Here is a 27167-nt window from a genome sequence, read left to right as displayed (position 1 = left end):
TTGCCTTAATGACAGCTTTGCACATTCTTGGCATTCTCTCAAACCAGCTTCATGAGGTAGTCACCTGGAATGCATTTCCAACAGTCTTGAAAAAGTTCCCACATGTGATGGTGTGGGGGTGCTTTGCTGGTGACACACATAAGGCACACACCCGACCTCAACCCAGTTGAGATGGTTTGGGATGAGTTGGACCGCAGAGTGAAGAAAAAGCAGCTAACAAGTGGAACAGAGCAACCAACAAGTGCTCAGCATATTATGTTGAGCACTTGTTGGCGGCTTTTTCTTCACTCTGCAGACGACGTCTGCGGCTCCCGAGTGGAAACTTTTAAAGTTCTTGAAATGTTGAAATTGTCCGGATTGACTGACCTTCATGTCTTAAAGTAATGATGGACTGTCGTTTCTCTTTGCTTATTTGAGCTGTTCTTTCCATAATATGGACTTGGTATTTGACCAAATAGGGCTATCTTCTGTATACCACCCCTACCATGTCACAACACAACTGATTGGCTCAAAAGCATCAAGGAAAGAAATTCCACAAAATAACTTTTAAGGCACACCTGTTAATTGAAATGCATTCCAGGTGACTACCTCATGAAGATAGTTGAGAGTATGCAAAGAGTGTGCAAAGCTGTTATCAAGGCAAAGGGTGGCTACTTTGAAGAATCTCAAATATAAAATATATTTTGATTTGTTTAACACATGATTCCATATGTGTTATTTCATTTTTTTGATGTCTTCACTATTATTCTACATTGTAGAAAATAGTAAAAATAAAGAAAAACCCTGGAATGAGTAGGTGTCAACTTTTGTTGAAAAACATGTCATGTTTTTTTTAACTTTGCAAAAAATGCAGCCTTATTCTAAAATGGATTAAATAGTTTTTTTTCACTCATCAATCTACACACAATACCCCATAATGACGAAGCAAAAACAGGTTGAGAAATGTTAAAAATAAAAAAATAAAAAATGAAATATCACATTTACATAAGTAAATTGGTCACCTCCCTGACCAAGGAAGGCCCTTCAATCCCAATTGCTCAGTTTGGCCAAGCAGCCAGCTCTAGGGAGAGTCTTGGTGGTTCCTAACTTCTTCCATTTAAGAATGATGGAGGCCACTATATTTTTGGGGACCTTCAATGTTCGAGACATTTGTTGGTAGCCTTCCCCAGTTCTGTGCATCTACAATCTTTTCTCTGAGGTCTAAGGACAATTCCGTCGACCTCATGGCTTGGTTTTTGCTCTGACATGCATCACATTTCCAAATCATGTCCAGTCAATTGAATTTCCCACAGGTGGACTCCAATCAGGTTGTAGAAACATCTCAAGGATGATCAATGGAAACAGGATGCACCTGAGCTCAATTTGTTTTGGGGGGTGTAGACTGATGAGGAAATGTGTTTCTTCAATCAATTTTAGAATAAAGGCTATAACGTAACTAAATGTGGAAAAGGTCAAGGGGTCTGAATACTTACCGAATTCACTGTAAAAATGTACAATATATTGATGATTTATAAAGCCAGGCACATTTAACAGTTACGCTATTGATTATAGACCTAATTAAGTTGGGGTTTCCTCTCGCCTTAGACAACAAAGGCAAGGGCTGTTTTCTCCTCTCCTAACTCCCCTGCTGTCTCCGCCCATTGTTCTCAACACCAATATGCTGGTTAACTTTGCTATTGTTCACATAGCAACATGGTCTAGGAAAAGGCACCAATTCAACAGCGCAGTGATTTATTTCAGAACCGCGGACAGCGACCGCTACCCAAGCCGGAGAATTGTTATAAAATAATATCATTTTTATTAGTGTTGCACCATTGATCTTACTTAATACAACCATATATATTTTCAGCAGCACATGTCTTAGAGTGATGGACTGTGTCATCCCCGCGGCCTCCACAATAGATTAGTCCACTCAGACAGGTGTCTTGTACGACATCATTTCTTTATTTTTGTTTGCTGCTGTTCGACGAAAGAAATCAACAGCCTATCGACCAAACAATCGACCAGTCGACTAAATGGGGTCAGCCCTAGAGGACACACGAACATAACTTACCCATGCCTCAAGTCTTTATTTCTGGACAAAAACAAAAACAAAAACAAAAGAAAACAACCTTGTTAGTTTCCACCTATCATGTTACTCATCCCCTCCCCCAATGATAACCTCTGTCCATCCGTCATGTCTGCCAACCTACCTGAGCTCCAGCACGGCTGTGGTGTTCAGAGTGGGGTAGACCCGGCGGACGAAGTTGAGGTCTCCCACATACAGGCTGCCGTCCCCCCCACAGGCCAGCGCCATGGGGGCCAGCAGCTTGTTGCCTTCAGCCAAACCACTGCAGCTGGGGCAAGAGATACTGCGCCTGCGCCCGTTCCCCATGATGCTGTTGATGACTGGAGGCTGCTGCTCTGATACAAACACGTTCTCCCCACTGCCCTTATGCAGGATCCCTGAAACAGTAGAGGCATTCCGATTCAAAACAATATCCTTTTAGATCCTAAACTTTACATCTACGCCGTGACGAGAGCTAGGGAACAAAGACCCAGTGTCACTTTTTAATCAGCCTCTATCTTAATATTGACTTACTTATCATTTTAGACTTTCAATTCCCTGTGTACCTAAAAATAAAACAATAAAGTAATCCAATAATACTGTTCAAACTGTTGCTATAGAAACTGAGTGAGTGTGAAGGTGTGAGAGTCAGAGAGGTATACTATTAGTGCTTTTCATCTTATTGACTCCCTGCTTGTCCCCCTGTCTGTCACTGCCTGGGCACAGGACTATTCCATTGGTTTTCAGTGGAAACGGGGTGCTGTCAAACATGGAGGCGAAAGAACACTGTTTTAGGAGATCCTCAGTGGCACTGCATTGATATACAGATGCGAGACAAGAAAAAGACACGACTACTTGGATGTTGAACATTCATTCATGCTTTCCAAGACGTCGTCTGGTTTCAGTGACCATTTAATGTAGTTACACCATAATTTTTTTTTTTTTTAAATAAAAAAACATTTCTCAACACTAACAAAAGATAACACACACGTGTAAATGATCTGTCCTGCTGTGAGTGAGGTTCGTTCTAAAATGTTCTAAGTGCGTTTTAAAAGGCTGTAGGTCGTACCACTGGCAATGTTGAGGGCGTGGTGTTTGTCCAGGGACCAGCCCCCCAGGTTGGACGGTAGCAGCTCGTAACCCTGCAGCACCGCTGTCCTCTTCTCCCAAAGGATCAGACTGGGACACGTCTCATACTCAAACCCCACTGACACTGTAGAAAAAGAGAGAATAGAACTTTTCCTCCCCATCCACACTTTAGCACCACCTCAAAGTAACACAGGGCGTCATCACACTACATAGCGCGCACCGTCATTGGATGCATTAAATGTACTCTCAATGACCACAGGAATCAAATGCAATACACGTACGCGTGGACGAATGCATCAGGTTTAGCCTGCTTCCGCAAGAATGTTAATCAAGCGAGTGAGATTTAATGAGACGTGTGCGTAGGGAGAAACGTATGCAGTGTGATCACATAGTGTTTCTGTCAATGCATGGTTCACACCTACACAGCACCACACAGTATCTTACTGTGTAGGTGTCAACTTAATTAAACGCTTGTGTTGTGGCTTTCTTTTGTCAGGAAGCCACAACAGAAGTTCTGCCAGCTTGTTGCGGTAATAGATGGCACGGTCCTGTGTCTTGACAGATAGAGATACACAGTTACATCTAACATAACCGACAAAACCTAATCCAAACACTACAGAATCTCACACTGCCACTCACCAGCAGCCTGGGTCAGCCCATAGACCCTCTGCCTGTAGGCGTCCGTCTTGTCCCAGATGTAGGAGTAGGCCAGGTTAGGAGAGGCGTGGAACCACTTCTGGAAGAGGTGCCCCTCCACGGCCACCATCAGGTGCACCTTGACCAGGGAGAGGGGCACCAGGGTCTGAGTCATGGTCACCTTCAGCAGGGCGTGGTACCCCGAAGCACGAGAGCTCAGGTAGCACAGCTTCAGACCTGTACCTGGGATCTCTAGCTGCTCATGAACCACCTAGGAGGAGGAGGGAGAGAGGGAGTTAGTGGAAGAGAGAGAGAAGAAAGTAACAGACAAAGACAGCTAGAGGGAGGGAGAGAGAGAGTATGCTAATATATATATATATATATATTTTAAATAGTGGTTTGATACTTCATTCAGACAGTAATGACATGAGATAGGGAGACAGGCAAATGCTAGAAACAGTGGCAAGGTTGGAAGCAGGGATTGATCCCTGTTCTCAGGTGGAAAGTTGTAAGCAGAGAGAGAGAGAGAGAGACAGAGAGAGAGAGAGAAGAAAGTAACAGACAGAGACAGCTAGAGGGAGAGCTACTGAATGTATGTACAGTAAGTACCTGAGTTTCAGGGATGATGTGCCTCTCTGCAGGATGGGAGCTGAAGAAGGAGGAGAGGGGTGAGGCCACCACCACGGGGTCAGGGTGGACGTAGCCACTGAGGTCACAGGCTGGGATGGTGTTCTCCTCCGTCTTCAGTACCAGCGTGTCCATGGCATAGAACCGGTTCCAGGGCAGCCACACCGTGCGCTCTTGGCTCAAGAACGGCGCTCGCTCGAAGTGCAGGGTCAGAGACGCACCCCCATTGGCCACCAGGTCAAATCTAGAGGAACAAAGACAGGGTGTTATAAAGACATTGATCCACACGGTCCTCCTTTCACTCTAAGATGTTTGTAATTCATGGGGGAACTAAGGGACATACAGTAAACCCATTAATACAAAAAGAAAAAGAACAAAAATGGTAGTCATTGTCATATTCAAAACCCAAATGGTCACTCACGTGCCGTCCTGTCGAGTCAGGGTGTAACCATAGTGAGGGTACTTGACAAACGTCACGTTGACCCCTACCAGGGGAGTCCCGTCCGTGGTCAGGACCTGGCCTCTGATCAACGATGCCAGGCTGCAAGAGGAGGTGAAAGAAGATACAGTTGCTTCCTAACTGACTGCTAAGGCATGAAGATGATGTCACAGCAAGTGATCCTAAAATCTCAATGAATTGCTGTCAAAGTCAGTGGTAATTACTTAGTGACAGAAAAATACACTTTTGGATATATTTGAAACTCTCATATATATTTAAGCAATAAGACCCGGGGGGTGTGTGTGGTATATGGTCAATATACCATGGCTAAGGGCTGTTCTTACAGCCCTTAGCCATGGTATATTGGCCATATACCACAAACCCCCAATGTGCCTTATTGCAATTATAAACTGGTTAAGAACGTAATTAGAGCAGTTAAAATAAATGTTTCTTCATACCCGTGTTACACGGTCTGATATACTACGGCTGTCAGCCAATTAGAATTCAGGGCTCGAACCACCCAGTTTACAAATGCTGATATCTATTGCATAGCTAGTTGATTCCATCCAAGGAAGTGAAATGGACAGATGGGTACACTACCTTGAGTTGAAGGGGTTGTTTCCAGGGATGATGTGGGTGCCATCCCTCCCCACCAGTAGCTTGACCCTGTCATAGAATGACCGGACTTTTAGGGATGGTGATTGGCTCTGCTGGATGATCTGCCGTGGATCCCTTGCTCCCAGACACAGTGGATTGGTCAGGCACAGACTCTGAGTGCAGCAGTCGGGATCCATGCAGTCTGTCAGTCCGTCTGCACGGGGGAAACACAGAGATATCATCTGGACAGACAGACAGCGCCGCAGCTAAATAAGGATTCAACGGCATTCTTCATGTCAAATTGTTCCTCTTGCAGTTGGGCAGAACAGAACAAGATGATTGCTCACGCAGGAGCAGAGCTGAGAAAACAGTGCCACGAAGAAACGACAGTCGAAATGGAATTTCATATTCAAAGACATGGCATGTTTAGCATTCGGGGTGCCCTCTACACTGTGTCCATGTGAACCACAACGTGTGCCTGATTCAACATGTATAATCCCTTTCCATTCTTCTCCTGATTGTTTCATGAGACAGTTATAATTGAGCTCTTCATCTAACGCTCTATTTTCATTAGGACGGGTGTGTGTGGTGTTGTATTTTCTCCAGGTTCTCCTTTAGAAGTGGTGCTCTGCAGCCTGCTCCCCGGCACAGTGCCTGCATGTCCTCCTTTTAATCAAACCCAATAACACTGGCATCAAAGTCAAACGGGACATAACGCACAACCCTGTGGGGGGGTCTCCTCCTTTTCATCTCTCTTTACGCGCCCGACACAAGCACGCGCGTGCACTCACCCGCCTCTATTTTCCTTCCCTCCCTTACACCTCCCATCCGCTTCAGACCTGCCAAAACAAACACTGCCAACTACTTTCAGAGACTTTGTACACATTTTCCGTTTGATCTTTCAGGTATTATTTGGTGAAATAAAACCCAGACAGAGACAATAGAGAGGGAGGGAGACTGATAAACACACAGACAGACATACATACACAGCGAGAGTGTTACGGATTAAGGACGCGACTTGGAAGTATGACACAACATCTCCATGGAAGAAGGAAGACGATTGGATTAACCATATCAGCCAGCCAATTAGGCAGCCAGGCAGCCAGCCAGTCACACATTGAAACATGCACTGAGCCAGTCTGGTAATGGAGGGCTGTTCAAGTGAGCCATGTTTAAAAACCCATTGTCCTCGGAGCCCATGACCTTATTGCTCAGACGCAGACGGGGGAGATGAAAGATTAAAGGCTTCCAGGGGCTGCATTAAGACACCTGTTCAATCACCACCCGTTTCCTTGGCGACAGGCATCCTCAATTGCATGACATGCCACAGAGAAAGCGCTCTTTAAAATTGACACAGCTCTGGCCTCTGCAAACTACTTAGCCGTTAATCAAGGAAAAATACACCTGGGTATCATTTTCATGTTAGATAACCCTGCCCTGACATGCTGACTGAGGCTGACTGTCTGACTGCTCAGAGCTGCTGCTTGCCCTGTGAAAAGCATCTATTGCCGAGGCCTCTTTGATCCTCTCACAAATGGTCACAGGAGGGGGTCACTCCATCTCCCACCAGGGAGGGAGGGAGAGGAAATAATATGGGCATCCATCTCAGCAAACTCTAGGTCACTGATCCCCACATGCTCTTAGGAGGAGGAGGAGGAGGAGGAGGCATTGATTCAACCAGCCTCTCCTCTCTCCCCAGCCCTCTCAGTGCTAGCTCACACCGACAGAAGGATGCCATAATGGGGCCATTCAGACCTGATAGCACTAGCCCCGCAATCACACCTCTTTGATCCGCTAAAAACACTCACTGGGAGGAAACCTCTCAGAGAAACCTGGGCAGGCGTCTGGCTGTCTGGCTGTCTGGCTGACTGGCTGTCTGGCTGTCTGGCTGACTGCTGCTCATCAGGGAGAATCAAGTAATTGTCACGCCTGAGAGACACTGCTATTATTAGGAAATAAACTGACTCAAAATCTAGACCAAATCAACAGTACAGTTGCACAAATACTGTAACTCCGCCACAGCTGGTTCAAAATCAGGGTATAATTTTTCATAGGCAAATCTACAAAGCTCAGCGCCTGCCTTCCTGTGCTGCGATCCTTCACCTCTTCAACACACTCACCTCCTTCGTTGTCCTTGTTGTCAGCACAGGAGATCTCCATGGCAACGCTGCAGCCAGGTCCTCTCCAGCCAGTGTGGCATTCACAGTGCCAGTTGTTCTGTCCCAGGGTGCATTGGCCATTCCCGTTACAGAGGCCCGGGCACCCGTCTGAGAGAGAGGGAGGAGGGAAATAGAGGAGGAGTGGACAGGGACCAGAGGAGAGGACCGATCAGTAATAGTGACATAGTAACTTGTGTCAGTTAAGGGAGAGCAGCACACCAACTTCATATATTTAGTCTCTGTCTACCATTGCATCACACAACAAGGGCATAAAAATATAAAATTGATTGATTAATTACATGGCAAGGGGATTGCATCTCATCACAACAATTCTCTTCTTGTGGATGTGGATTTCATACTGCTACAATATATACCCTAGAGGCAAAAGGGAGGGCTTTGGCATGCGGTAAATTGTTTTGTTCAATATCCATTCATAGCTAAAAGTATTCAATAAAAGAAAGTACACAAGTTCACAGCCAATTCATTTGCAGTGGTTGATTTGCCTCTGGAGGCTGTCTGGGTTGTAATGCTGCCTCATGAGAGAATTTGATTAGGCAAAACTGATGAGATTACAAGCCACCTAGACTTTGAAAACAGGGAGGGAGAACAGGAGAGATGCTACACATCACCGATGACTGCAGTCCCCCTCAGCAGATGTAATATTCTCCCAGGCTAGGTTAATGAAGAGGACATGATGAATGCTGCTGGGACATCTGTCTCAGTGGTGTAGTACAGTCTGTACAGGAGACCAGACGTATGGGACCAGGCAGTCGGAGGTATTGGACTGTAAACTCGCCGATGGTGTACCCACGAATTACCATCACCAAAAAGTCAAAAGAGCAAACCTCACTGAAAAAAAAAATATATATGAAGAAGTGATAAATATGAATCCATAAACTGGATTTAGAAGATCAGACACTTTCGTCAAATTAGGAAACGTCAAGATTAACATTAAGACCCCCCCCCCCCCCGAACAGACTAAAATCTCATTAAACCATATTAACCTTTAATTTAAGCCAGCCTCCTAACAACATGTCCGCCGTCCTGTCCCGATGTGGAGCAGTACAGTCATTAGTATTCTCCCAGCAGGGATGAGCATGCAGCTTCACTGGTCCAACTCATCTATTAGTATTCTACCTACTGCTGGGCAGATGCAGCTAGAAGGCCAAGGCCATTAATATTCCCATGGAGGGAGCAGACTGCTGCAGCAGAAATAGCTGCCGATCGGTCTCCATTGAGCCCACTTAACATGGAGTAGCAACGCTAACGTACACTTCCACCTAACTGTGTGTCTACAACAAGACGTTGATAGACAGATAGATGGACTGACAGGCCGACAGTCGCAAACGAACACAGGAGGAACAAACTGACACACAATAGTCCTATGCTTAACAAAGCACAAGAGAGAAATCAAGGCAATGGATCCAAATGTTAAGTCTATGAGGTTTTGGTTCATCTGTCGTGGACAGACTAGTTAAACATATAAATGGTACCATCTGACCATCTGGGTTAACCAATATTAGGAAGTGGTAGAAAGGGTGCACTAGCTGAATATCCCAATATGAGGGACCAATAGGGATTGGGGATACTAGCAAATGAGAGTTTGCATCACTCTACTGGAACTCTAAAACACCAGCTACCACTAAGACATTGAGTACAAACACTACTCAACACTTCACAATACTAAATGAACCCTCTACATCCCTCTTCTACACAAGAGAGTGGTCTGTTTGAGGCGTGGGGAATTAACTGTACACATCAGATCACCTCTTGTCCAAATACAATACCTTGTTCCAAGCTTTCCCAAAAGTCTGCAAGAAACCAAAATAGGCAGGTTTGATACGTTACTCGTGTGTGGAGGACAAAGTGGGATTCTTAACATGGCGTGGTTCATCACAGGTAAATAGGAGAGATAAATCTCCTTCAAACTCAACTGTCCAACACTAAGAGAAAGACACATAATGAACAGAGAACGGGAGCTAGCACAGCTCTAACAACACAGCCCACAGTGGAGCCCCAGGGAGGTGTTTTTCTCATCAGATGGGAGGAAGATAAAGAGAGGAAAATAGGAAAATAAAGCCCTCTGGCACTCAAGAGCACTCTGGGGGAGAATGAGGGGGCAGAGTGGCTGTCCCTCTCTGTTGGCTCCCAGGGAGGCTGAGTGGGTCTTAAGGCTTCCACATGCTTCGGTTCGGCTGGCACCTAGCCAAACTAGGCTAGGCAAATCAAATGAGTGTGCTGGCATACTCCCTTAAAATACGTTCGCTTGAAAAACAAGAAAAAAGCTGCAATAGTACTGTTTGTCCATCTTGAGAAGCCGTAGCCAGTATACACGTCCTCAAAATAGTCCGAATTAATCTATGATAACTCATGAAATCTGTCATTCATTTTGATGTTCTTGTTGATTAACTCTTAGTCCCGGCATTTAACATCTAACTAAGATGTCTGGTGCAGTATTTCTCAAGTGAAAAAATGTGCATGAAAAATAATAATCTATCGTAGAATGACAATAAACCCTTCATTGAAGATTCCCTACTGTTGACCAATGACCGACGAAGGGGCGTAGACTTCAGCTACCAAAATTGGGCTTGCCTTGAGCCAAAAAAAAAGTGCGCACGAAGCAGGAAAAACCCTTGACGAAGACCAAAAAGAACAAAAACGTCACAAAAATGCACAATCTGTTCCGAACTGTTTTGGATGGAAAGCATGCAGACGCCTTAAGGGAGCACCAAGAGGCCTGCTGCCCAGCCTTCTCCACCGGAGAGTGGGTGACTAGGCTGTAGGGGCGAGGCTGCAAATAGATGTGGCTGAGTACTTTGGTCATGGATGAAACATTTGCACTGTACTGGAGAAACCATTCCAAATGAATGGGAGAGCTTCTTAATGGCATGAAGGAGCAGAGCAGGAAAGGAGGGCACTCATCAGCATTGGTGGAAATATCTGCTGCTGAGTGCTATACTTCAGCAATAAGGCCAGAGGGGGGTGTGGTATACGGCCAATATACCACCGCTAAGGGCTGTTCTCAAGCACGAAACAACGTAGCATTCAGGGCTCGAACCACCCAGTTTAGAATGCTCTTTCTATAATCATAGAAAGAGACACATTGGACATGGCTACGGGAAGATGTTTTGTGTTAGGGGTGCTGTTGAGGGGGTAGGGTTTGGTGCTGAGGAGTATTTTTCTCCGCTTTGCTGACAAGTATTTTTCCCCGCTCATACAGAATTAATAAAGGCCGAGTTCACTAATAAAAAAATTATAACAGAAAAAGTATATATATATATATATATATATATATATATATACTTTTTTCTGTTATAATTTTATATATATATATATATATATATATGTTTTTATTTCCCGCGGCTATGGACTGCCGGTACCTCCTCATAATCCAACCAAGGTATATGGTTAAGACAACATAAAGGATACAGCATAAAGGATGCAGCATAAAGGATGCAGCATAAAGGATGCAGCATAAAGGATGCAGCATAAAGGATGCAGCATTAAGGATGCAGCATAAAGGATGCAGCATAAAGGATGCAGCATAAAGGATGCAGCATAAAGGATGCATCTTTTAAACATGTGGGGGTAGTGACAGTTCCACTCTTTGGCTGAGAGTTAGTATGGTGGGAAGATAGAAGCATGATACCGCTGTGTGTGTTAGCGTGCCAGGGTGTTGGCTGATTGGCTGGCTGGCTGGCCGGATGCATACCGATGGTGCAGTGCTCTCCGTTCCAGCCCTGTTGGCACTGACACTTCCCATCCCGGCATGTCCCGTGCTTCACACACAGCGGATTGCAGACACGCTGGTCACACCCGGCGCCTGTCCAGCCCTCCTCACAGCGACACACACCGCCAACACACAGGCCGTGCGCGCCACAGTCCGACGAGCACACCTCTGTGGAGAAACACACATGTAGGCACATGAGCACAGTAACAGGAGAGGGAAGCAGTACAGTAGACGGACACAGGGAAATGGATGGGTTTCACAGAGGAGGTAGTCACAAAGAGATGTGGCCATGGTGTGTGTTGAGTGTCTTTCTGAGTTGTAGAGACTAGTGAGAGAAGTAGTATAATATATGCCATTTAGCAGACGTTCTATCCAAAGCAACAGACATGCATGCGTGGTCCCGGGTATTGAACCCACCATCTTGGCATTGCAAGCACCATGCGCTACCAACTGAGCTTACAGAGGGGAAGGTGTGTGTGGTATTACCTACCCATGGAGCAGTCTGGTCCCATCCAGTTTGGGTCGCAGCTACAGATGCCTGTGTCGGGTATGAAGGCACCGTGTCCGTGGCACTGGTCTGGGCACTGGGCCCTGGGATGCTCACAGAGCGGGCCGGCCCAGCCTGGCTTACAGTGGCACTGCCCACTCACACAGGTACCATGGTCAGAGCAGCCTGGGTCAAGACAGTCCACTGATACACAGATAGAAAGAAACAGAGGCATGACGTCAATGCACCTAACAAAAACGTAGTAGCAGTAGTAGTGAATAGTGAATATACTTAAAGTAGGGAATATTCTGAAAGAAAGGAGGCAAAATGGCCATTTCTGATGTATTCTCAGTCCCTTCGTATAACTAGAACTCTCTCTACTCTGCCATCACACATCTCGCTTCTCTACTTACCCTACTTTTGGCTCCAACTCCACTTCATCCCAGATGAGCAGAAAACCCATCAGAACATAAGTGAATGAATCAGCTCCAGGGCAATTATTTAAAAGCGGGATCAATAGAAGAGATTCCATTCCCGTAATAACCTTTCTGATGTACAGTGGGGGTCTGAAATGATTGACGACCGTGACAAAGTTGAGCAAAAATGACCGTGTAAAATAAATCATTTAAATACTGAGCTATATTGTATGCAAAGGATATTATATTATTTTTTATACGAACAGAACTGCTCAGAGAAAGAGGTTTTTGTTGAACAACCCATTTAAAAACAATTCTCAAAAAGGTAGGTCAAAATGATTGACACCCCTGTTTTCAACACTTCAGGTGGTGAGGATAAAAGAGTCTTTTTCTAAAATGTTTTATGAGATTGGAGAACACACCGGGAGGGACCCTTGACCGGTCCTCCATACAGAATCCTTCTAGATCACCGATATCCTTCGAACTGCCCTGTTCAATTCAAACAGCAGGTTTTTAATGGGTTTCAAGTCCACCAATTAACCATTTCCTTTTTGAAGGGTTTTGGCTAAAATATCCTGGTACATGAAGTTCATGATGCCGTTGACCTTAATAAGAGCCCCCCAAAGACCAGCGGCAGCAAAATAGCCCCATAACATCAAATATTATTTTCTGATAATGCGTTCTCATTTTGACGCCAAACCCACCCTGGTGTGCATGGCCAAAGAGCTCTTGGATTGGAACTGGAGCTTTGGTCTGATGGCATGATACAAAAAGCTATTGTATTGTATTTGAACTATTTATTTTATACAGACAATACTTGCTCATCATTATCAAGGGTGTCAATCATTTCAGACCCCACTGTGTACACAAAACATTAGGAACACCTTCCTAATCTAGAGTTGCATCCCCTTTGCCCTCAGAACAGCCTCAATTTGTCAGAGCATGTACTCCACAAGGTGTCAAAAGTGTTCCACAGGGATGCTGGCCCATTTTTGACCCAAATGCTTCCCACAGTTGGGTCAAGTTGGCTGGATGTCCTTTGGATGGTGGACCATTATTGATACACACAGGAAACCGTTGAGCGTGAAAAACCCAGCAGTGTTGCCGTTCTTGACACACTCAAACCGGTGCGCCAGGAACCTAGTGATACCCCGTTCAAAGGCACTTAAATATTTAGTCTTGTCCATTCACCCTCTGAATGGCACACATGCACAATCCATGTCTCAATTTTTAATTTTTTTATTTTACCTTTATTTAACTAGGCAAGTCAGTTACGAACAAATACTTATTTTCAATGACGGCCTAGGAACAGTGGGTTAACTGCCTGTTCAGGGGCAGAACGACAGATTTGTAACTTGTCAGCTCAGGGATTTGAACTTGCAACCTTCCGGTTGCACTGCTCTAACCACTAGACTACCCTGCCACCCCAATTGTCTCAAAGCTTAAAAATCCTTCTTTAACCTGTGTCCTCCCCTTCATCTACACGGATTGAAGTGGATTTAACAAGTGACATCATTAAGGGATCATATCTTTCACCTGGATTCTCCTGGTCAGTCTATGTCACGGAATGAGCAAGTGTTCCTAATGTTTTGTCCACTCAGTGTATATCACTGCAGTCTCATACATTTTGAAACATAATATGGCACTACATTGTGAATCTCCCTGAAGGCAGGTGTGTGTGTGTGTTTGTCTGAGAGTGGGCGTGAACAAGTGTGCGCGTGATCTACAGCGCTGTACACCCTACCTTCCTCGCAGGTGTCGCCGCGGTAACCTGCAGAGCACGTGCAGGAGCCCTCGGAGCAGGTGCCACGGCCGTTACAAACTGGGTCAATACACTGGCCCACTGGGACGTCACACTCTGAACCCTTCCATCCGCTGTAGCAGATACACGAGCCCTTGTCATACTGGCCATTGCCACTGCACAGGACCGGGCAGGCAGCTAGACAACGTGGCAGGGATGAGATACAGCAAAGGGAGACAAGGTGAAAGACATGGGCTTTAGGTCCTATTTCAGTCATGCTCCATTTTATTTCACTAGATAATCACTTATGTTGAGATTGGACTCAAACAAGTCATGGTGGCTCTTGTTACCAGGATCAAGGTAGGGGTGAAATATTCCACAATATACATTTGAGTGATGCTTCATTTTAATATATCATTATTGAGTCACTTACGTTGAGACGATCCTATTGGACATGTCTCAAAACGATGACGAAATATACCTACAGAATACACAACTTGACAGCCGAGCGCAGTGATACCAAAGTACATACCTTTGGCACAATCCATGCCATGGAATCCTGGAAAGCAGTGGCACACGCCCGACATGCACTCTCCGTTTCCATGGCAATTCTGCGGGCATTCTTGCACTGAATCTATGATCGAACAGAAATCATTGAAAACAGACAAGTAATTACAACCAAAATATGAGATATGATATGATATAGGATGCGATTGTTCCCACTCCTCTCACCTCCCTCTGTTTGATCCCTCTCCTGTTTTGATGAGGCAGACCTCCTCCCTCATCACCTCTTCCCTCCTTACCGTTCATAATTAGATGCGTCTGAATAATTAACAGTCATTAACGTTCCACTGGCGGCTGAACCTGCGACTCTTTCTATAGCTAATATAATAGTCTGTGCCAATAAGAGTTGAATGCAGAACGTCAAGTGTTTGATGGAAGAATACAATGAAGCACTAGAATGGTGTGAACACATTGACATTGACATTACTGGAAAAAGGGGGCAGCTCCTGGGGGCATGTCAACATATACTGTACAGCTTCATGCAAAGACTACAGCTCAGTATTAAGAGGACAGGTGAAGACAGGTGAGCTTTTGCGATTCAGTCATTTTTTATTAAAAGAATTCTCTGTAAATATCCATTAGCAGATCATTCAAAAACGCCTCTGTGGCGTGACGTCTTAACACATTATTCAAACGATTCAGCTTACCAAAACTATTTTTTAGCACACCCCAAATGTCCTCAAACAACCCTCCCTCCTCCACCCCCCCCTCCCCCCTGCCACAAGTGAAAACCTCCCCCATTACAACATTACTCATCCCCACTGCTCAGTTAAGTACAATTACTGTAATATAATTGCCTCAATCACTCAGTGTCCCTACGGCAGTACGCCAGTGGCAGAGGCTACTCCACCACTGTATGTTGCTGCCACTGTTGCATGTCCTGTGTGCCTCCCCACGGAGGATTAGAGGTTCATGGAAGCATATAAGGCAAATGAATAATGAGCAGATGTGTATTCATGTACTAAGAGAGTCTACTGTTGAAGACAAAAGCTCCACTTTGACCTTGTGCATATCAATGTAGCCAGTAGCCAAGCCAACCCATTCGTCTCAGCTCCCGTTCCCCTCCCTTTTAGTCAAGTTTAAGCCCACGCCCTGTTCTGTTGCCCTTTGTTCTCCTTTCAGTAGCATCATCCTTCAGACCAGTCTTTCTCATCACTGGTTATCATTTCAACTCATCTCTAAATCAAAAGATGTTGTTTCATGCCTTTACTGCAGCAGAGACTGCCTGTGTGCTGTGTAGAGATAGTGTTTTTCTTCGGGGGAGCTCCTGACAGTCATGAAAACTTCAAAACCAAAGCAAGTGCAAAAATGTATGTGTTTTTTTCTTTTCTTGTTCTCAGCTGTTGCACGCTTGTTTACTGTTACACGATGGTGAACTGTGTGACAGCTGCGGCAGGTAGCTTAGTGGTTAGAGCGTTGGGCCAGTAACCGAAAGGTTGCTGGATCGAATCCCCGAGCGGACAAGGTAGAAATGTGTCATTCTCCCCCTGAACAAGGCAGTTAACCCACTGTTCCTTGGTAGGCCGTCATTGTAAATAAGAATTTGTTCTTAACTGACTGACTTGATTATAGATTTTTTTAAATGCAGCTTACAGACGGAGAGGACTCCACAGGCATACATCTTTTACAACTCAATCTCTCCCACTCAACCTTGCCAACACATTCAGAGTTCACTACTAATATCAGTCTAACCCGAACTGACCAACAGGGCTGCAAACCTGGAATGGTGCATTTGTAGAACTCACTCAGAGGTGTTACTCGCTACCAGAATCCAAAAATGGTTTCCCTGCCTTTACGAAGAGAAAACAGAGATATAGAGCAGGGAAATACAATAACAGCACCCACCTAGAGCCACGGTGCTGAAGGAGACAGACTCCTTGTCCTTGCCGTCGTTGTAGAAGGCCAGATGCCAGGTGCCAGGGTCCAGGTATTGAACAAAGATGGCCTCGTTCAGAACCACCGTGTGGATGCTGCGGCGCTCCCGAGGAGACTCCACCACACTCCACTTCTCCTTCCCGTCCAGACGCTCCATGTAGTCATACTGAACAGAGAGAACAGGGTTAGTCAGGAAGGAAGGGGCACGGCAGGAAGTAGTCAATTCTGCTTAATAAACCCGGTTTATTAAATTCAGGTGGAATTAATGTCAAGGTCTATAACATATCTGTGACATATGTAATATACTTCTATGATAGCTATATCCAGGTCTAAAACATGACCTATCCAGGTCTAAAACATGACCTATCTAGGTCTAAAACAATATAGATGGCCATTGCTGGGTACCTGTGCATGGGAGGGGGGCAGACCCTTGCGGATGTACACCCCAAAGAGTGCATCTTTGCCCAGGGAGATGTTGAACTTGAGGAACAGGGGCTGGCGGAGGTGTAGTAAGGAGCGCCAAAAAACTCCTGGGGGGATGTCCTGGCTCACCCGCCGACCTACCTCCAGCTCACCTGTACTTATACTACTGTTCCTGTACACCCATGGTCCTGAAAGAGAGACGGAGGAGGGAATGGGGATGGGAGAGAGAGAGAGAGAGAGAGAGAGAGAGAGAGAAAGAGAGGGTGTGAGTGAAAGAGAGAAGAGAGAAAGAGTAGGCTAGACATACCAAATCCAAGGTAAAGGCCCCTGTGAGTTTACCTCAGATCTCTGTCGAAATAACCCCTCTGCTGTGATAAAACCCAGAGGAAAGTCAATGTCTCCAGCTCATGGAGAGGCCATGCAAATATTTGTGTTTCATTGCGGGGGGAAAAACCAACATACAGATGCTGTTTTACTAAGGTGTGCATTTTACAACACTATTAATCATCTCACACTGTAAAAGGGTTTTAGATTCATGTTTACATTGTAGTGCTGTAGGATGCGGCGTCACACAGTTCCTGTAGCTCCTTTTCCCTATGGGGACTGGTGAGGAACTAAAGGTCTGCTACCATTCTCCTCCTCCCTCCGAGGGGGATTACCGTATTCCCAGACCTGTTTATCATGCAGCTCTCATGGGACTGAGGGGGTCGACAATAGTGAGGACTTTGCTAAATCATCGTAGTCCACCATCATCTGTGGTGCAACATACTGCATCTCCCCTTAAAAACAAAAAACGCTTGAGAAATTGATGCAGGAACAGGAAGTTCCTAGTATTAACTATAACTGCAAAGGTTGCTATCCCTCTCTGGTTTTGAGCAGTTAACCCCAAATAGTTTATTTTCCTAGCTGAGAAAACTCTGGCTGTATTAATATTGGATGCGGGAGAGAGATAAAGAAAGAATGGGGTGGAGAGAGAGAGAGAGAGTGAAGGGAGATACAGAGAGAAAGAGATGAGGTCCTAGGTAGCGATCTGTTCCTCCCACAGTATTAAAGCAGGGGTGTTATTCCTCCTGAATACATCAGGCAGATCTGCAACTGTCCTCCTGACAGTGAGGATCACAGACACACAGCGAGAGAGTCACACTAACCACAATGCTCTGGCTCGCCTCCAGCACAGTCTCACAGCTCCCTCTCTATGTCTTTACTGCAGAGTGACCTCAACTCATCTAGACACCAGGATCCAAGCCCTGGAGGTTAGGGAGGCATCGACCGTTTAGTCTGGAGGTCTGCCTCACAACACAGTCTTATGAAAAACTATTCCCAGTGCTGCCAAACCCCGGAGAACCCAACGCGACTGCTGTATCTCTCAGTAGAGAGCCGTTTGATGCCATTCCCAACAGATGACAGATGTGCTCTCACTCATATCTTGTCCTTTCCACAACCTTCTCTAATTACATGAAGCCCAGCAAATTCAAACGCTCAATTTCAGCGTCTGGCTTAAACAAACTAGCTTGGCCCAGACATGCAGTGTGTGTGTGTGTGTGTGTGTGCGTTTATGTGTGTGTGTGTGTGTGTGTGTGTGTGTGTGTGTGTGTGCGGGTGTGTCAGCTCATCAGACAGCCCATGCTTGGCGGCTCCTCAGAGCCACTCCAGAGGCCCTCCATCAAAGCCAACGTCACGCTGTTGGAAAAACACTTCAGAGGACGAGTTCACAGCTCGAGTCTCCGAGAGCGATTTCACAGCTCCTTCCGCCCACACTACGCCTCCTCTAGTTGGATTAGATGGAATGTGTCGTTACAGTCCTCCTAAATTAAGACATGCCTCTGACGCGGCCAGCAAATTCTACAGACCGAAGGGAGTGATATGGTGTTTTAACAGCAATCAAACAAATGTGCATTGGTATGTGTGAGGAATTACTAAATATTTATCTGAGGGCTGAAGGCTTCCTTTCTAATGTGTTACTAATTCACAAGGGAAATGAGGCATTACATGCACTATGGCGGACGGATGGTCAGCCTTGTGCCATCCTTTGATTGCGCTCCGACAGCAAACTTCAAAGCACAAGGTAAATAACCCAAATTCTAATGCAATTGGCAACGCTCCTTTAATAGAACCTGTGTAAGCTCTGTTGATGTGATTAGTATTCTATTAGGAGTTTTGCACCAGACGGGGTAAGCTTCACTATAATTCAAACACTCCAGACAGCAGAAAAGGGAGAACTCGTTATAATTTGTTCATTAACAAATGAAAGCCAGGGACTTCTGTTCTTCGTTCTTGCACATTAGCAGGTTGTCGATTTCCACTACATCCTTCCCTCCATTCATAAACAAATCTAGCCCAGAGCAACCAGACCTCTAGCCCAGAGCTACCAGAACAGCCAGAGCCTCACTAGCTGTTAGAACCCCCAGTACAGTCTCCAGTTATCCATGCTGCCCCAGTGTAGTGTAGTGGAGGGTTTCAGCACCATGGCCAGGGGCGGTAGCTGTGCGGACTCTGGCTGTTCTTACCTCTGCCTCCGGAGGGCACTGTTGCCACGTCGCTCCTGCCCGGCAGGCCAGTGCTCAGTCCGTTGTTGATCAGGTGACCATCGGCCGGTTTCAGCTGCCAGTTGAGCCCCAGCAGATTCAGAACTGATCGAGACACAGAGAGAGAGAGAGAGAGAAAGAGAGAGAGAGAAAGAGAGAGCGAGATAGAGAGAGAGAGAGCGATAGAGAGCACAATACCATAGTGTGAATATTGTAGTGTATATACCACTAATACACAGAGCTGGGCTGTTGAGCTGTGCTGGGTTGGGCTGGCCACAATGGCCAGGCAGCTTGCCCACACAGGTGGACTGGAAGCCCACAGCCCAGGAGAACAGTTTAATAAGCCTCTCACTTCACTACTTAATCACAATGGCCTTTAGGTAAATCACTTCATCCCAATACTCAAGAGAAAACTCTTTAAACAGCCATGATAGAGTTGGCTTTGTCTCATACCTTCCTGTATATTGGATTAAATGCTGGGACATCCTAAATCTTGATTAAAAAGAGACAAATAGGCTGAATCTGAATAATAATAAAACAAAAATATATATAAAATGCTTTGAATTTAGTGACAAAGTGGCAAAGATAACTCTTCTTCTTGAGTTAATCAGCTCGTACATTCCATCGCTAGTAAAAGACCTTGGATTAATATCTCAGCAATTTTTCATCTACTCCCCAGAACTCCAATTACTGCTGCAAATGACCTTTTGCACAGAGCGAAACCCAGAGAGTAGAACATTCAGGTATATCAAAATTCCCCAAAATGTAGCTATTAGGTTGGGACAGGGATGGTATCTGCTTGAAGCACACGTCAACCTCACAACAACAAGTCAGACAGATCAACACTCTTATTTTATAATTGTTTTAATTGTACCTTTATTTAACGAGGCAAGTCAGTTAAGAACAAATTCTTATTTACAATGACGGCCTACCGGGGAACAGTGGCTTATCTGCCTCGTTCAGGGCCAGAACGACAGATTTTTACCTTGTCAGCTCGGGGATTCGAGCCAGCAACTTGTCTGTTATTGGCCCAATGCTCTAACCACTAGGCTACCTGCCGCTCTCTATGATAATATAAGGAACAGTAGTTTTGTCAGTCAGAGGTCCTAAGGTCATCTACATGACAACATGCAGAGTGGTCCAATGGCTGTTCATAACAGGGGTAGAAATGAAATCTACTCTACAAACGGCTACGTGGGGAGAGGCCGAGGGGGTCTTAATATTCTACCCAGTCCCTCTTACCCTAGTCCACATGGATGCACACCAGCACACACACTGACATTGGTATGTACAGGCACAGCAGTATGCAAACAAGCATACGCACGCAAACATATACACGCATGCACGCGCGCGAAGATGCAGACGTATGCAGTATCAGTGTTAATGACTCACCTTCATCTGTGCCCTACTATCCCAGCTACCCCCCCCCCCCCACCCCAGGGCTGAGGCAGACAGTAGGCTGAGGAGAAGGAATGGAGCAGGATGGGCCCCTCAGTATAGCTCCTGTCTGAGCTGTTCAGCTTAACTTGTGGGCAGGCAGGCTATGCTCCTGTGCCACTCCACTGTCAACCTCTCTATCGTCACAGAGATGGGAGCAGCCTTTCTTCACTATCTCCATTTACTCTCGCTCTTCTCTCCTCTATCTGCTTATCTGCCACAATCTCTCTCCTTCAATCTACCTCCATCTCCACGTCTCCTTCATTCATCTCTCTCTGCAGCCTTTCTTTTCTCCCACAGCAGTCACTAGGCCTCTGTCCCAGATACACTTTGCTATCCAGACATTGGGCTGCTGCTGCTGCTGATCCTGGCACAGATCAGGGACAAAGAAGTCCAGGAACGTTATCAATAATAAGCTCTCTCCGAAAGCTTTGTCTAATGGGACACAATTCACTGCATTTCTGTCGATGCTGGCAAGAAACCCATGTCTTTCTACTCAGCCTGTAGAGGGCACCCTTGCTATAAACCAGAGTTCAAAGGGGAATTTTTGATAAGGTCTATGCATGGGGAGCCAAACTGCATATCGACTCTGTCTTGCAGCGAGACACACCTCTATACAGCAATGGCGCCACCTTCCTCAATTCAGGATGGTGCCAAGAGCCACATACAATCAATTGCTAATTGTATTAGATCATTTAACAACAATCAAATGATGCCATTCTAAAAATAGCACTTCTCCATGACTATTTTCAAACCATCTCCTCACGGCGTGCACACAGTCACCCTACATTTAAACACAAGAAACAACAATCAGGCTGGCTGTGCAGCTATAGTTATGCACACTATAAATGTGCCCATGGGGATGAGTGTAGAAAAAGGATCAGAGAAACAGGCACTTTGCATACATTAGCTCAAAGACAACAGCTGCAGCACTGCACTGCTTACTGCGGTCTGCATGCTGCCTGTACAACTCCCAAGGTTTACCTAGATAATCATTAGCTGATTGAATAAAAAGCTTGTCAATGAGGCGAAGAGACAGTAAAAATAAACCTAAATGACAGGCGGGCCCCTCAAGCTGTTGGTCATCCTCAGTTAATTCTGAACAAGAACCCAAGTTCTGCCGAGGCATTAATAAATCCTCGCCTTCGGGTTCCTCCTCCCTCTCCAGCTTCTTTCGGTACAACACACGGTCTTCTGCAGGCCTCTCTAAAGATACACATATACTGTACGTGTAAAGCAATGTAAGCTAGGTAATCAGTGGTTCATCAGTCTGTCAATGAACCAGCATGGCAAGGGTTAAATACTCTCTGTCGCTTCAATGCACTTAAGACTGCTTAATCACATCTGGGGGAAATCTTCCACAAACTCATTTTCGGCCCTGCAATAAACATGAATAATTAACAGAAAATGTGTTAGATGAGAAATTCATGAGATGGTGCATAACAATTTATGTAATCTTTATCTATAATTCACCTCCTCAAAGTGATGTATAACATTACCTAGAGAAGTACTAATCTGAGAGATGACCTCAACTCTCCCGGGAAGGCACTGTGAGTTCCCCGTCACGGTCTCTGCTGCAGGAGCAAGACGCTCCAACTTCAGGTCACATCCATCATCAAGGAACAGCACAGAGAGATACCCCCCGGTGGACTAATGCAGTATAATTATTTATTATTGGCTACCACTCACTTCAGTGGTTATGTATCAAAACTCAATGTGACGATCCCAAAAAAAGATCAAGTTGTAATACATTGGTCTGGGGAGTCTGATGAATTCTATGAATCTAACAGGTGAAGAGTCCTCAGTTTGAGGACCCGAGACTGGGTGTGGCAACAACAACAAAAAAGATTCCCGAATATTAAGCCTTTATTCTTGTAATACCCCCATGTGAGCTGCTCCCTCCAGGGGATTTCTCCTGCAAACGCAAACACAGCTAAGTCTAAAGGCTTTGAAGTTCAACTACAAAGTGGAGCAGACCCAGGGGCCAGGGGAGGGAGCTTGCCGGGCCGGCTGAGGAAAGGAAAGCAGGCCGTGCTGGGGATGAGGATGGGCCGTGATGTGATGTGATGTGATGGAGGAGCGTAGAGCTCAGGTCTGCTCGGTTGGTCCCCTGGCAGGACCAGCCTCTGATGAACCGGTAATGAAAACAGCCGTGGGCCTTGCTCCCTGGGTGCCACACCTCCTCTGACTGATGCAACTAAGTGGCAGTTCACAGCAATCTGAGGACAGGATTACAGGAAGTTAAAAGCAGGTGTGCAGTCTGTGCAGCACCACCACCACCCATCCCCCATCCCCGAGAGACAACTCAAATTATAGGTGTGTAAACACAGACGTTAGGCTCCAACTTTCACACACACACACACACACACACACACATACCATATAAGTCACACACTTATCAACACAAACTCAAATCACCAACACTCTGCCACACACAAACACACACAAAAAAAGAGCACTGTGAAATAAAAAGCTTTTATTCCCACTGATCTCCCGGCGTGTTTCCATCTTTGAAGTCTGTTTGATTTGTCGTTCACAGCTTCTAGCAACACTGTTGTGAATACAAATGTGTGACTACGAGAAATCGACAGTGTCTCTCCTAACAATGAAAAGCCAAGCCAATAACAGCAGCCCTTTCTGGGGTCTATCCATCCCCACTGCAGCATTCTCTCCAATCCCTCCACAGTGTGTATCTTATCCGCTGCTCTATCCTTGACCACTGAGGGACCCCAGCCTCTGAGAGATGATGCGACATGACTGTGCTGCGGAGCCATTTTGTTGTCTGATCATCACCCTTTCTGCAGACCCATGGAATCTAAAAAGGATTACCACCCCACCAGCAACCCCCGCGACCCCCCTCTGCGAGGGCGAGATGTGGGTGTGAAGAGCAGCGTGACGAGATGGATCCAATCTATTCCACTCCGCTTGTCAAAATCCCTGAGCCCAACCATCGGTCCCCCAGACACCTTTTCTTTCTTCTATAATTACAACCTTCGTGTTATGAGTTTCTCTCTCTTACTCTTTCACCGACTCCAAATGGACCATGTCACCATCCTGCCCATGTGCAAGTGCTGAGGAGACAATTTGTGTGACAGCGTTATATACCCCTATCGGTCTCATGAAGGAGAGCCAGGGAGAACATCCACACATATGCCAGCAGCATACCACCCTGCATCCCACTGCTGGCTTGCCCCTGAAGCTAAGCAGGGTCGGTTCTGTCGGTCCCTGGATGGGAGATCAGATGCTGCTTGAAGTCAAATCAATCAAATGTATTTTATAAAGCCCTTTTTACATCAGCCGATGTCACAACGTGCTGTATAGAAACCCAGCCTAAAACCCCAAACAGCAATGCAGATGTAGAAGCACGGTGGCTAGGACAAACTCCATAGAAAGGCAGGTATCTCGGAAGAAACATAGGACAGGATTACAGTGGTTTTGGAGGGCCAGTAGGGGGCACTCTTCCCTCTGGTCTAAGGATATCCCCATTTCAGGGCAATGAAGGGGACATTGCCCTGCGTAGGGTGCCTTCTTGTGGAGGGAACGTTAAAACAGGTATCCTGACTCTCTATGGTTATTAAAAGTCCCATGACACTTAGCGTAAGAGTAGAGGTGTTAACCCCGGTGTCATGTCAAAATGTCCAACCTGGCCCCATTCCATCATGGCCACCTACTTATTCCCCTCATTCCTAATTGGCATATATCACTCACCTGATAGCTGATGTGTGGTGAAAATGGCACAAAAATGGTTGCTGTGCATCACCCAGGTGGGTGCTACAGTACACATTGATGGTGGATGAGGTGAGTTTCCCCCTACTATAGAAAACGCCTTGAGTACCTCAGTTGGTAGAAAAGCGCTATATAAATCCAATCAATTATTTATTATTATTATTATTATTTTATCTGGAGTCAGGCCACATGCTCAGCCTCCCTCTCTACAGCTGCAGCTCTTGTATAGCTCAAACTATATGCGTCTAACCGTAACCAGCCAAGTTCACCAATGGTGGCTGGCCATTCCAGCAATATTGCCAAGGTGCTCTGCTCTCTGCTGTTTTGAATCCGAAATAGACCTGAATTTACTATTACTATGCAGGCTGGCATTTGTTTATAGCGAGAGGTAAAAATACTAAATGAAGTGGAATGGAAATAAAGTTGAATTTTGATTGTCATTTCTGTATGCCAGAAGCAGAATTTAGAGTAGAATGAAGAGACTCAGGGTTGTGGATAGTTTTTTCTCCAGTTTAAAGCGCGTGCATTGTATAGAATATCTAACACATCCATGACATGCGGCATGAGAATAAGTTTCACTCAAAGCCTCATCTCCAAAGTAGGAAGGGAAGGAATTTCAGGTTAGGCTCTCTCCAGTATACACCGGATTCATTCTGCACATTAAGTTTTGCCAGCATGAAGGTCAAAGTCTCCAAAGGCTTGGGGACATTGGGGGTCGTGTTTTCCAGGGCAGAGTCAGTCTGATGAGGCAGATATTTAAAAAATAAAAAACTGTGACAGACTAGGCGTATTGATGGAGCACTGGTTTCACCCGGAGAGAGGAGAGCCACGCAGGGCTGAGGACGTCTACCACCTGTCTCACATGTTTTACCACATGGCCTGTCACTAATGATGGACAGATGACTACAATCAGAACCCACACATAAAAGTGACAACCGCCAACCCTGCTCCATCACTGATACCGGAGGGAGAAGGGGAATAATATGAGTGGATATGTGTCTGTGTGTGCCTGTGCCTGTCAGGTGGTGTGTTATTCTAAATACAGTGGGGGGGGGGAGTATTTAGTCAGCCACCAATTGTGCAAGTTCTCCCACTTAAAAAGATGAGAGAGGCCTGTAATTTTCATCATAGGTACACTTCAACTATGACAGACAAAATGAGAAGAAAAAATCCAGAAAATCACATTGTAGTATTTTTAATGAATTTATTTGCAAATGATGGTGGAAAATAAGTATTTGGTCACCTACAAACAAGGAAGATTTCTGGCTCTCACAGACCTGTAACTTCTTCTTTAAGAGGCTCCTCTGTCCTCCACTCGTTACCTGTATTAATGGCACCTGTTTGAACTTGTTATCAGTATAAAATACACCTGTCCACAACCTCAAACAGTCACACTCCAAACTCCACTATAGCCAAGACCAAAGAGCTGTCAAAGGACACCACAAACAAAATTGTAGACCTGCACCAGGCTGGGAAGAATGAATCTGCAATAGGTAAGCAGCTTGGTTTGAAGAAATCAACTGTGGGAGCAATTATTAGGAAATGGAAGACATACAAGACCACTGATAATCTCCCTCGATCTGGGGCTCCACGCAAGATCTCACCCCGTGGGGTCAAAATGATCACAAGAACGGTGAGCAAAAAATCCCAGAACCACACGGGGGGACGTAGTGAATGACCTGCAGAGAGCTGGGACCAAAGTAACAAAGCCTACCATCAGTAACACACTACGCCGCCAGGGACTCAAATCCTGCAGTGCCAGACGTGTCCCCCTGCTTAAGCCAGTACATGTTCAGGCCCGTCTGAAGTTTGCTAGAGAGCATTTGGATGATCCAGAAGAAGATTGGGAGAATGTCATATGGTCAGATGAAACCAAAATATAACTTTTTGGTAAAAACTCAACTCGTCGTGTTTGGAGGACAAAGAATGCTGAGTTGCATCCAAAGAACACCATACCTACTGTGAAGCATGGGGGTGGAAACATCATGCTTTGTGGCTGTTTCTCTGCAAAGGGACCAGGACGACTGATCCGTGTAAAGGAACAAATGAATGGGGCCATGTATCGTGAGATTTTGAGTGAAAACCTCCTTCCATCAGCAAGGGCATTGAAGATGAAACGTGGATGGGTCTTTCAGCATGACAATGATCCCAAACACACCGCCCAGGCAACGAAGGAGTGGCTTCGTAAGAAGCATTTCAAGGTCCTGGAGTGGCCTAGCCAGTCTCCAGATCTCAACCCCATAGAACATCTTTGGAGGGAGTTGAAAGTCTGTGTTGCCCAGCAACAGCCCCAAAACATCACTGCTCTAGAGGAGATCTGCATGGAGGAATGGGCCAAAATACCAGCAACAGTGTGTGAAAACCTTGTGAAGATTTACAGAAAACGTTTGACCTCTGTCATTGCCAACAAAGGGTATATAACAAAGTATTGAGATAAACTTTTGTTATTGACCAAATGCTTATTTTCCACCATAATTTGCAAATAAATTCATTAAAAATCCTACAATGTGATTTTCTGGATTTCTTTCCCTCATTTTGTCTGTCATAGTTGAAGTGTACCTATGATGAAAATTACAGGCCTCTCTCATCTTTTTAAGTGGGAGAACTTGCACAATTGGTGGCTGACTAAATACTTTTTTGCCCCACTGT

At 45.6% G+C, this 27167-nt stretch overlaps 1 protein-coding gene across 1 annotated transcript in view; it reads right to left on the bottom strand.

Annotated features, from left to right (window-relative positions):
- The window catches only part of LOC115105407 (teneurin-2), a 74834-nt gene that overhangs the window by 9759 nt on the left and 37908 nt on the right, over positions 1–27167 (bottom strand). Inside the window, exons 5-19 of the mRNA XM_029627416.2 lie at positions 19338–19460; positions 16813–17018; positions 16378–16573; positions 14501–14602; positions 13972–14166; positions 11815–12015; positions 11307–11492; positions 7556–7702; positions 5439–5649; positions 4821–4940; positions 4382–4643; positions 3776–4043; positions 3117–3260; positions 2193–2445; positions 2054–2074 (exon numbers count right to left, since the gene is read on the bottom strand). Coding sequence (XP_029483276.1) covers positions 2054–2074; positions 2193–2445; positions 3117–3260; positions 3776–4043; positions 4382–4643; positions 4821–4940; positions 5439–5649; positions 7556–7702; positions 11307–11492; positions 11815–12015; positions 13972–14166; positions 14501–14602; positions 16378–16573; positions 16813–17018; positions 19338–19460 — 2635 coding nt within the window. The remainder of the gene's footprint in view (positions 1–2053; positions 2075–2192; positions 2446–3116; positions 3261–3775; positions 4044–4381; positions 4644–4820; positions 4941–5438; positions 5650–7555; positions 7703–11306; positions 11493–11814; positions 12016–13971; positions 14167–14500; positions 14603–16377; positions 16574–16812; positions 17019–19337; positions 19461–27167) is intronic.

This window comes from Oncorhynchus nerka, linkage group LG22, assembly GCF_034236695.1.
Source record: "Oncorhynchus nerka isolate Pitt River linkage group LG22, Oner_Uvic_2.0, whole genome shotgun sequence".
Lineage (NCBI taxonomy): Eukaryota > Metazoa > Chordata > Actinopteri > Salmoniformes > Salmonidae > Oncorhynchus > Oncorhynchus nerka.
This window is presented reverse-complemented; position numbering and strand designations above follow the sequence as displayed.